This window comes from Chiloscyllium plagiosum, chromosome 21 (assembly GCF_004010195.1).
Source record: "Chiloscyllium plagiosum isolate BGI_BamShark_2017 chromosome 21, ASM401019v2, whole genome shotgun sequence".
In the NCBI taxonomy this organism is placed as follows: Eukaryota; Metazoa; Chordata; class Chondrichthyes; order Orectolobiformes; family Hemiscylliidae; genus Chiloscyllium; species Chiloscyllium plagiosum.
The window spans coordinates 19,449,238-19,461,322 of NC_057730.1; the positions used below are offsets into that span (position 1 = coordinate 19,449,238).

Consider the following 12,085-nt stretch of genomic DNA (forward strand, 5'->3'; position numbering starts at 1 on the left):
ATCCTTGTGCCACAAGGATCTGTGCTGGGTCCACTGCTTTTCGTCATGTATATAAATCATTTGGATGTGAACATAAAATATATAGTTAGTAAGTTTGCGGATGACACCAAAATTGGAGGTGTATTGGATAGTGAAGAAAGTTACCTCAGAATACAACAGGATCTTGATCAGATGGGCCAAGGGCTGAGGAGTGGCAGATGGAGTTTAATTTAATTTAATTCTTGGGTACACCTGATCAGGTCCTGGGGATTTATCCACTTTTTATACATTTCAAGACATCCAGCACCTCCTCCTCTGTAATATGGACTTTTTTCAAGATGTCACCATCTATTTCCCAACATTCTACACCTTCCATGTCCTTCTCCACAGTAAACACTGATGCAAATACTCATTTAATATCTCCCCCATCTCCTTGAGGCTCCACACATGGGCTGCCTTGCTGATCTTTGAGGGGCTCTGTTCTATCCCTTGTTACCCTTTTGTCCTTAATGTATTTATAAAATCCCTTTGGATTCTTCTTAACCCTATTTGCCAAAGCTATCTCATATCCCCTTTCTGCCCCCTTGATTTCCCTCTTAAGTATATTGCTACTGCCTTTATACTCTAAGGATTAATTCAATCTCTCCTGTCTATACCTGACATATGCTTCCTTCTCTTTCTTAACCAAAACCTCAATTTCTCTCGTCATCCAGCATTCCCTACACCTACCAGTCTTGCCTTTCACCCTAACAGGAACATACTGTCTCTGGACTTTCGTTATCTCATTTCAGAAGGTTTTCCATTTTCCAGCCATCCCTTTACCTGCGAACATCTGCCCCCAAATAGCTTTTCAAAGTTCCTGCCTAATACACCAAAATTGGCATTCCTCCAATTTAGAACTTCAAGTTTTAGATCCGGTCTATCCTTGTCCATCACTATTTTAAAACTAATAGAATTATGATCGTTGGCCCCAAAGTGTTGCCCACTGACACCTCAATCTCCTGCCCCGTCTTATTTCCCAAGAGTAGGTCAGGTTTTGCACCTTCTCTCGTACATACATCCACATACTGAATCAGAAAATTTTCTTGTACACACTTAAATTCCTCTCCATCTAACCCCTTAACACCAAGGCAGTCCCAGTCTATGTATGGAAAGTTAAAATCCCCTACCATAACCACCCCATTACTCTTACAGATAACTGAAATCTGGTCACCCTGCTATAGAAAGGATATTATTAAATTGGAGAAGGTTCAGCAAAGATTTACCAGGATGCTGCTGGGAATGGAAGGTTTGAGTTACAAAGTTAGGCTGGGACATACTTTACTGCAGCATAGCAGGTTGGAAGATGACTTTATAGATGTTTATAAATTCATTAGGGATACAGGTAAGGTGAATAGCAAGTGCTTTTTTTCCCTAGGGTGGGCAAGTTAAAAAATATGCACCCTAGTTTTGTAGGTGAGAGGAGAAAGATTTAAAAAAAGGACACAGAATGGTTCTTATGTGGAATGAACTGCCAGAAGATGTGGTAGATGAAGATACAGTTACAATGTTTAAAAGACACTTAGATTGATACATGATTAGGAAAGGTTTGGAGGGATATGGACCAAATGCAGTCAAGTGGGAGTAGTTTCATTTGGGAACATGGTTGGCGTGGACTAGTTGGACTGAAGCATTCTGTTTCCATGCTGTATGACTCTGTTACTCTACAAGTGTTCTCCTTTATTCCAAGGGAATTGGATAGGAATGAGAGAATGAGGGAAGAGAAGGAGACAGATTCCTCAGTTTATCCCCACAGTTAAAGTCATAGAGTCATAGAGACGTACAGCAGCAATCCACTGCAAATCCCATTCTGTACTCTGTCAGATACCACTGCAAGTTGCTACCATGGGAAACCTAAAACGCCATGACAACAACTGCAATTAAGAGCACAAATAATTATAGAATCATAGATCATTGAATGCAGGAGGCCATTCAGCAAATAGCATTTGCTATTTCAAAGAGCAATCAGTTAGTCCATCTCCCCTGATCTTTTCCCATATTCCTGTAATTTTTAAAAAATCCCTGTTGAAGTTTCAACACATAAAACTATGATGCATTACATGTAAACATGAAAAGATTAAATAAATGATTCAGGACTGTATCAATTTCATAATATTCATCAACACATAAGTTTCTTGAGGATTCTGCTACAAATACAGAGCAAAAGAACTGAAGGGGTGCAAAAGACCCATCTTCAAGGGCAGTTCCAAAACAAGGTATTCTAAAAACCAGTACCATAGGGGAATAAAACCAGGTTCTGGTGAATTTCCATAGCAGCAGAACTTACTCAATCCAGCAGAACTGATCAGCTAGCTATTGATTTTATCAAGTCTCTATTTGTACTCGAGTGCAGTCCTTGAGGTAGCCACATTTGCTGACAAAACAATCAGGGTTGCACTTAACATTACAACAGCCTGCATTTGGACTGTGTATTTTACAGAGAAAAATGTCTCAAGATGTTGTACAGAAATGCAATCGGGCAATGTTTGACAGCAAACTAAAGAGGGAGATATGAGAAAATTTGACTGAAAGCTTGTTTAAAGCAGCAAGCTTTAAGAGGGGCTTAAGAGACAAGAGAGAAAATTTAACTGGCAGTGAAACAAATGGATCTTCAAAAAGGTGCTAAGGGAACACAAACTCCTTTCTGACTCTGCTCCTTTATGTTTGTTTCATTGCATTCCTTAATTCCATATTGTAAAATTGATAGCCAGCCAAATGTCTGTCAGCTTTCATGGCTAATTCATACCATTGTTCTTGCAGGACTCTAGTAAATGAATCAAAAACAAACAAGGATCCTGGATTTGATCGATCTTCAACTACGATGGAACTTTTTTGGCCATATAAATAGAGCCTTTATCAACCCATTGCAATGTCATTGGTACATGAGGAATGCCTGCACACCACCCCTTAACTTACATGAGCACTGCCTAATATGACCAATCACATGAGGTATATCAGCCTGCAGAATGATGCAAATATACCCAAGCCAGAGAAGTTGATCCCAAAAATGGGGAGTAAGGGTTAAAAATTAAAAATGGCATATTACAGTGGACCCCTTCATAAGGGAGCCAAAGTCAGTAGTGAAAGATTTTGTGTGGGGATGGGTGGTCTGCATAAGGTCAGCAAATGGATCTGAGCATAAGAGGTATAGTTAGTAAGTTTGCAGATGACACCAAAATTGGTGGTGTAGTGGACAGCGAAGAAAGTTACCTCAGATTACAACAGGATTTTGATCAGATGGGCCAATAGGCTGAGGAGTAGTGTTTAATTCAGATAAATGCGAGGTGCTGCATTTTGGGAAAGCAAATCTTAGCAGGACTTATACACTTAATGGTAAGGTCCTAGGGAGTGTTGCTGAACAAAGAGACCTTGGGAGTGCAGGTTCATAGCTCCTTGAAAGTGGAGTTGGAGATAGATAGGATAGTGAAGGCGCCGTTTGGTATGCTTTCCTTTATTGGTCAGAGTATTGAGTAAGGGGGCTAGGGGTAAAGTGGTTGAGAATGCGATAGATAGATGAAGGTGATTGGTTGGAATGGAGAGTGGAGCGGATTGGTGGGAAAGAAGATGGATAGGTAGGACAGTTCAAGAGCGTTGTGCCGAATTGGAGGTTAGAAGCTAGGATGAGGTGGGGGAAGGGGAAATGAGGGAACTGTTGAAATCCACATTGATGCCCTGGGGTTGAAGTGTTCCGAGGCGGAAGGTGAGGCGTTCTTCCTCCAGGCGTCTGGTGGTGAGGGAGTGGCGGTGGAGGAGGCCCAGCACCTCCATATCCTCGGCAGAGTGGGAGGGGGAGTTGAAATGTTGAGCCACGGGGCGGTTTGGTTGATTGGTGCAGGTGTCTCGGAGATGTTCCCTAAAGCGCTCTGCTAGGAGACGCCCAGTCTCCCCAATGTAGAGGAGACCGCATCGGGAGCAACGGATACAATAGATGATATTAGTGGATGTGCAGGTAAAACTTTGATGGATGTGGAAAGCTCCTTTGGGGCCTTGGATAGAGGTGAGTGAGGAGGTGAGGGAGGAGGTGTGGGCGCAGGTTTTACAGTTCCTGCGGTGGCAGGGGAAAGTGCCAGGATGGGAGGGACCTAAGGGGCAATGTTTTCACACAGAGGGTGATACATGCATGGAATGAGCTGCCAGAGGAAGTGGTGGAGGCTAGTACAATCGCAACATTTAAAAGGCATTTGGATGCGTATATGAATGGGAAGGGTTTGGAGGGATATGGGCTAGGTGCTGGCAGGTGGAACTAGATTAGGTTGGGATATCTGGTCGGCATGGACGGGTTGGATCGAAGGGTCTGTTTCCATGCTGTACATCTCTATGACTCCAAGTGCCTGAGCTATTCTATGGAAATCCAGAGAAGAAGGAACAGCCCAACTTTCCCATGAATTCTTACAGTTATATCAATGCAATCAGTGAGCACTGCTGATCTAATAGAAGCTAGCAGAGAAAAAAAGGCTTACAAACTTTACCTCAGCTATTTTTATACCTTGTCATAGACTTTCCTGACCCATCTATTAATTCAAATGAATCAAGTCAAAGATTTGGAAAGAGATGGGAGTGATAAGGAAAAAATGTGCATTAAATATTGTAAAAAAAAGTAATCTGGGCAACTCATTTGCGAATGTATATAAATATTAATCAATATTTAAGGTGGGAGAAAAAAGCTTGGTGGGGGGGTTTCTGTAAGGGCTTGAGCAAACTTGTGACGATGTCATTGGCTCTTCTTCATTAGATGTGAAATGTAGGCAAAGTTGGGGGTTGGGGGGGGCGGAAACGAAGAGAAACACTATGAGAGCTAGGTAGAAATTTGAAGTCCACCCATATGCATTTTGAAATACTTGTAGAAAAATAAGGAACTAGACCACCTACCATTAGATAGAAGAATTTATGGAATACTCTTTTTATCTTGTATCAGAATAGCCTTTCTATCCTGGATACCATGTATTATAATATTTATTTATATGTAACAATGTTATAAACTAAGTCTGAAGACTGTTCATGACTTTGTCTTCTCTTTGACCAAACTCATGAATATGGGCACTACACCACCAAAAGAGACAGATTTAGAATTCAGGTTAAGATTTGGGTTAGCAGAATAGGTTAAATTTGGTTAGTCCTTAAACTTAGAACAGGAGTGAAGATTTGATTTAGCAGTAGGGTGCAAGTTCAATTCTGGATCAGAGACTGGAAGTGAAGGTTATGGTTTATAGCTAGTACGTCAGTATTTGGCTAATATAAGAGTAGAGATGAGGCTTGTTTAGAATGAGCTACTGGTCGAGACGTCAAACACCATTTGGGGCCGCACCTCTCTATTATTAATTTGGTCAGAATAGGCTCCTCATAGTAAACCGCCGAGATCTCCATCGGCTGGCCATGGCGCTCGGAGCTCTCGGACATGTCTGGAGTGGTTTCATCCTGATGTTCCGCCACCATCCGACACATCAGATTCCCTTCCGAATGGACCGGCTCCGCCTCTGACAGGGCCTCCTCTACCAAATCGGAGGATTTCCCCTTCGTTAGTTTCTCTTTGTCCTTTTCTTTCTCTTTTTCCTTCTCCTCCTTCCCTTTCTTCTTCTTCTTGTCTGCTCCTTTCACCATCTTGGCGTCGTCCCTAACAACGTGGCTCCGCGGTTACCCAGGCGACGGCATGCGCACTCACGAACTACAGCTCCCCACAAGATTCAAAACAAATGCGCCGATATGCACTTTACAATTCAAAACATATCTGGTGCATTGGCATCTGTTGCGCACCCTGCAGGCCACATTCATTTGGTGCACGAATGTGTTTTATCTTCCCATATCCGAAATTATTTTCCTTACATTTTATAGACTTAGAGGTCTACAGCCCAGAAGACCTTCGGCCCATCCAGTCTGCACCAATCAAAAACAATGAACTATTCTATTTTCCAACACTTGACCCATGACATGTACCCTGTATACCTTTCTATTTGCATGCCAACATCTAAACATTTATTACGTTATGAGGGTTACTGCCTCTTACACTTACCCCTACAGGCTATGAGTTCGAGATTCCTCCCTTCCTCTGGTTGAAAACATTTTTTCCCTCACATCCCCTTTACCTTTAGTTTACACCCCTTACTCATTGATTCCTCCACTAATAGGTCTGCTCTATCCATGCCCCTCAATTTTATACGTCTCAATCATGTTCCCTTTCAGTGTCCCGGTCCAAGGAAAATAACCCTGTCTATCCAATCTCTCTTCATAACTAAAACTGTCCAGTCCAGGCAACATCCTGGTAAACCTCCTCTGCACCCCCCCCCCCCCATCGCAATCAAATCCATCGTATGATGTGGATTCCAGAACTGCACACAGTATTCTAGCTTGGCCTAACCAACATTTTATCCAGCAGAAAATCCATGCTCTAACCCTCAGCTAACAAAGCCAAGTATACCACATGCCTTCATAACCACTTTATCCACCTGACCTGTTACCTTAACAGGTAGGATATGCACACCTAAGTCTCTGATCCTTGGTGTTTTCCATGGTTCTACCATTCATTGTGTATTCCTTTGCCATATTTGTCCTGCCTGAATGCATCATCTCTCACTTATCCAAACTGAATTCCATTTACTACAGATCAGCCCATCTGACTAGCTTGTCTATATCTTTCTGTAATCCAAGGCTATCCTCCTCACGTTTATCCCACCACTCTTCAAAAATGAGTTAAGGGGATCCTTTACATCCAACTGAAAAAGATGTTGGGGCCTTCCTTTAATGTCTCATTTGAAAGACAGTACCTCCAGCAGCGCAGCATTCCTCCGGTAATGCAATGCAGCATTTGCCTAGAATGTTTTGCTCAATGCTTTGCTGTGGAATTTGAACCCACAACCTTATGATTCAGTCAAGAGAGCCACAAACTGAGTCCAGTTAATGATTCATTATTACAGCCTATCTGCAAGGTTTTACACTCTGAGAGAGAGACACAGGCGGACAAACCAGTTCAAATATGTTGTTCCTAATATTCTGCAGATTGAAATATGTTTAAACAATTAGTTCAAAGAAAGCAATGGCTTCATGAGATTATCTTGCTCCAGAAATGCAGATTTGTGAGGCATTGAGGAATGAAGAATTCTTTGGCATACAAAAGTCACATTCCCAGACACAGATACAATAAACAAATTACTTTGTTAACAGGGATATATAGTGATTTTTTTAATAATAGATGGAAATCAATTTAAATTCACTGAAGTAAATTCCACAACTAAAATATTGATTAAAATTGCAGGTAAGCTCACACAGAATTCTAGAAAGATGGCATTTACAACAGCTTTGATTATTATATTTTAAAATGAAAGCTTTTCAAGAAATATACGTTCTATGAGTATAGTTTAATATACATGGGATGAATATAGCCATTCATTCCACCGATATCATGTCTAAATTTGCTAGATGTCTCATGGTCGGCCGCCCATGTGGGCAGTTCCAGGGATGCTCTATTTCACCCATGTGTGTAACCAATTTCTTCATCTCACTGATATGAAGCGCAGTCCCAATCATTACCTGGAGGTGGAAAAAAAAGTTGCATAACATAAGACACAACAGTACTGCCTTCAACCTGCTTCAGTTTATGCCAGGGGTTCCTGCAATATCTCATTCTTCTGCTTATTCCTTTATAGAAAGCCAAAAAAATGAGTGCTGATAAAACTATTATGCTACTGGGGACATCACAGTTCATTCTGCTCCTGACCTCTTTACCTACCATGCTTTCCAAAAGAAATCATTAAATAACAATCATAAAAAGCTTAGATAATTCATTCCTTGCCTAGTTAAAAAGAATTTAACTCCATTGTAGTTCATCAACTGAACTAGAGCAGTCAAAGCTGAGCCATTTTCCATGGCTGAATATAATGGCATATGGCCGATGCGGTCTAATTAACTGTGAGAGTTGGGTAAAAATTTAAGGGAGACATCAATAGCTACATGTAGCTATAAAGGCCATTCAGTAAGGAAAGCACAGCCCAATATGCACAGAACTGAATTTCTGAGCATTGGGAAAGAATTTATTGGGATAAGTAGCTCTTCTAATGATTCAAAACTCTTCATAAAAAGATTTGAACTTCAAGCATTGGTCAGATGTAACTCAAGGTTATACTGTAAGGAGTTTACTTCAGAATCCTAAGGGCCATTTTTCCATGAAATCAACAGTACTACTCTGCAGGGGAAAATAATTGCAAGACAAAAGCTTCTATTAAACCAAGAGGACAAATGTTATTTAATAGGGGCACAAATATAATGATTCCTTTCTCTTAGGTGCTCAATTTCTTTTAAGATTTATAAGACAATTTCATGGTCCATAACGCAATAAATTAGTGATGATCATTAAATGCACTTTGTTAGGAATGATTTGAGGAACACTTACCGACTTTCTACAAGCCCTGGAAGCAAACATCTGCCTGACTCTGGATGGTCGACACATCACCCCAGGCATGTCACTCAGCATGAAAATCAGCTCATCGATATCCTGAGGACCAAATGTCCAGTTCTTGCTCATTGGCAAGGAAACCAGCTTTACTCTATCAGTGGGTGCAGCTTTATTGAAAAACACCAAGGACAAAACAAAAACATATTCTGTAAACAGGTATTGAACAGTTACTGACCTCAACTTAATTTTCTTCAAGAATATTTATGTCCGGTGTTTTAACTACAAGGAGATAAACCAACCTTCCTCGTTTATCATAAAATCAAACCCATTCTTTCTGAATATGTCCAGGTTTTCCATCAGTACAGTTTCATTCACTGCAGTTAAATGAAGATTCTGGGGTCTAGAAGTTAAAAACAATATTTAACTATATGAAGAGAGAAGAATATATTGTTTAAATAAAAGATCAAGTCCAACTTAAATTCTACTTTCAGAATTCATCTGTAACACAGGATGACAGAAATGCTTATAGACTGTGGACAACAAAAGACATTTATGGGCAATTAACCCCACAGACTAAACTTAAATATAATGTATCCAATTATTCTGTTTACTTTTAGGTCGTAAAGTGGAATAATACAACTGAAGCCCACTAAATGGGCAGCACGGTGGCACAGTGGTTAGCACTGCTGCCTCACAGCGCCAGAGACCCGGGTTCAATTCCCCCGCCTCAGGCAACTGACTGTGTGGAGTTTGCACATTCTCCGGGTTTCCTCCGGTTTACTCCCACAATCCAAAAATGTGCAGCTCAGGTGAATTGGCCATGCTAAATTGCCTGTAGTGTTAGGTGCAGGGGTAAACATAGGGGAATGGGTGGGTGTGCTTCGGCGGGTCGGTGTGGACTTGTTGGGCCGAAGGGCCTGTTTCCACTGTAAGTAATCTAATCTAAATCTACCATCAAAAATCTGATACACTTTACATTCGACTACTAGGGAGATGTGTGTATAAATAAAATGAACTGGTCTCTTACTGAGAATCAGTCAGTCTTCAAGAAATTAGAAACAGGAGGAGACCATTCATGTGAACATCAGAATTAGCAGTTGGCCACTTTGGTTTTAGTCATTCATAGGATGTGGGCATTATTGGCTGGACCAGCATTTATGACACACCCCAGTTGTCCTTGAGCTGGTGATGTTGAGCTGACTTCTTGAACCACTGTAGTTCATTTGCTATACATAAATATACAATATCATTAGCGAAGGAGTTCCAGGATTTTGACCCAATGACAGTGAAGGAAAAAGCGATATACTTCCAAGTATTAGTTGATGAATAACTTCAAACAGGAAATGGTGTTCCCCTGTATCTGTTGCCGTTTGTCCTTTTAGGTATTAGTGGTCATGGATTTGGAAGGTGCTGTCTAAAGGAGTCTTGGTGCAACTTATATCTTGGCCCCTTAAGCCTGCTATGACATTTAATAATGCCTGACTGGTTTACTCCACATTTACACCTTCTCCCTTGTAACCTTTCACCTCCTTCCTTATTAAAAATCTGTCTACCTCCATCTTAAAAACAAAGATTCTGCTTCCACCATCCTCCTTTAAGGAAGAGTTCCAAAGGCTCATCAACCTCTGAAGTTAGTCTCAAATGGATAACTACGTACTTTAAATAGTGACTCCAGTTTTAGATTCTCCACAGGAGGAAACATCTTTTCCAATATCCACCCTATGAAGACTCCTCAGAATATTGCACCCTTCAATTAAGTCACCTCTTACTCTTGTAAACTCTAACCTTCAAACTTTCCCCAGAATACAACCCACTCATTCCAGGTATTAGTCTTGTAAACCTTCTCTGAACTGCTTCCAATGTATTTTCATTCTTCCTTAAATAAGTGAATATTGGTAGACACAGTACTCCAGATGTTGTCTTATCAGTGCTCTTTAAACTGAAGCTTCGCAGCTACTGTATTTAATTCCCCTTGCAATAATCAATAACATTCTATTAGCTTTATTAATTATTTGATGTACCTGCATACTTACCTTCTGCAATTTATTCATAAGGACGTCAATATCCCTCTGCATCTGAAGATTCTGCAATCGCTCACCATTTCTGAATTATGCTACTTTTTAATTTTTTTCAGCCAAAACAGACAATTTCACATATTCCTACATTATACTCCACTTGCTAGATCTTTGCCCCATGAGTTAACCTATCGCTATCCCTCTGTAGTCTCTTTTTGTCTCCTCATAACTTACTTTGCTACCCATCTTTATGTAACAGCTGATTTGGCAAGGTTAATTGACAAGGTTGGATCATATGGGATTGGGGTAATTTATTAGCTTGGTTAAATTACTGGCTGATGGACAGAAGACAGAGTCAGGATAATTTTTTTTTCTGGATGCGAGAAGTAACTAGTGGGGTGCCACAGGGTTTAGTCTTTGGACCCCCAACTATTTGCAATCTATTTAATGACTTGAGATACAGTGATAGAAGGCTCTATAGCCAAATTAGCAGATAACCCAAAAATAGGCGGGACGGTAAATTGCAATGAGGAATAAGAATCTTACAAATGGATATAGATGGGTTGGAAGAGTGGGTTAAATATAACAGATGGAGTTTAATATTGATAAGTGTGAGGTCACGCATTTTGGTTGGAAAAATGTGAAGGCGACCTATTATCTTAACAGGGAGAAACTGCTCCAGTGTAGGGGGAATCTGGTTATTCTAGTACACAAGTAACAGAAAACTAGCGTGCAAGTATAGCAGAGAATAGAGAGAGCAAATGGAATGTTGACTTTTATCGCTAAAGGAATAGGTAAGGAAGTATTGTTGCAACTATACAAGGCATTGGTGAGACCACACTTGGAATATTGTGCACAGTTTTGGTCCCCTTGTTTGAGGAAAGATGTAGTGGCATTGGAGGCAGTTCAGAGGAGGTTCACTATATTGATCCCAGACATGAGGGGGGTTTGTCGTATGAAAAAAGATTAATAGTTTAGGCCAATACTCTCTGGAATTTAGAAGAATGAGGGAGATCAAATTGACGTATTCAAGATGATAAAAGGTTAAAATCAATATGAAGCAGATGCTATCTCTTGCGAGACATTCTAGTGCAAGGAACAGATACGACGTGTCCTTGATATGTATGTACCTGTCAAGCAGGAAAGAGATGGTCTTGTGAGGGAACCTTGGTTGACGAGGGAGGTTGAATGTCTTGTAAAGAGGAAGAAGGGGGCTTAGAGAGGGCATGAAAAATCTCTGGCGGATAGGATCAAGGATAACCCAAAGGCATTTTATGCGTATGTGAGAAACATGAGAATGACAAGAACAAGGGTAGGTCCGATCAAGGACAGTACTGGGAGACTCTGTATTGAGTCGGAAGAGATAAGTGAAGTCTTGAATGAGTACTTTTCTTCAGTATTTACAAACGAGAGGGACCGTATTGTTGAAGAGGTGACTGTGAAACGGACTGGTAAGCTAGAGGAGATACTTGTTAGGAATGAAGATGTGTTGGACATTTTGAACAACTTGAGGATAGACAAGTCCCCCGGGCCTGACGGGACATATCCTGACGGGAAATGTGGGAAGCAAGAGAGGAAATTGCAGTACCGTTGGCAATGAGCTTCTCGTCTTCACTGGCAACGGGTGTGGTACCAGGGGACTGGAGAGTGGTGAATGTTGTGCCCCTGT

The 12,085-nt window shown here is 40.9% G+C and overlaps 2 protein-coding genes across 5 annotated transcripts in view; both read right to left on the reverse strand.

Annotated features, from left to right (window-relative positions):
• Positions 1-6,213, reverse strand: part of rsph10b (radial spoke head 10 homolog B) — an 84,096-nt gene extending 77,883 nt beyond the window's left edge. For both annotated transcript variants that reach the window (XM_043711372.1, XM_043711371.1), the window contains exon 1: positions 5,324-6,213. In XM_043711372.1, coding sequence (XP_043567307.1) covers positions 5,324-5,616 — 293 coding nt within the window. In that variant the 5' untranslated portion in view covers positions 5,617-6,213. The remainder of the gene's footprint in view (positions 1-5,323) is intronic.
• A 965-nt stretch (positions 6,214-7,178) lies between these two features.
• Positions 7,179-12,085, reverse strand: part of pms2 (PMS1 homolog 2, mismatch repair system component) — a 37,399-nt gene continuing 32,492 nt past the window's right edge. For all 3 annotated transcript variants that reach the window (XM_043711374.1, XM_043711373.1, XM_043711375.1), the window contains 3 exons: positions 8,701-8,801; positions 8,399-8,568; positions 7,179-7,539 (listed from right to left, as the gene is read on the reverse strand). In XM_043711374.1, coding sequence (XP_043567309.1) covers positions 7,396-7,539; positions 8,399-8,568; positions 8,701-8,801 — 415 coding nt within the window. In that variant the 3' untranslated portion in view covers positions 7,179-7,395. The remainder of the gene's footprint in view (positions 7,540-8,398; positions 8,569-8,700; positions 8,802-12,085) is intronic.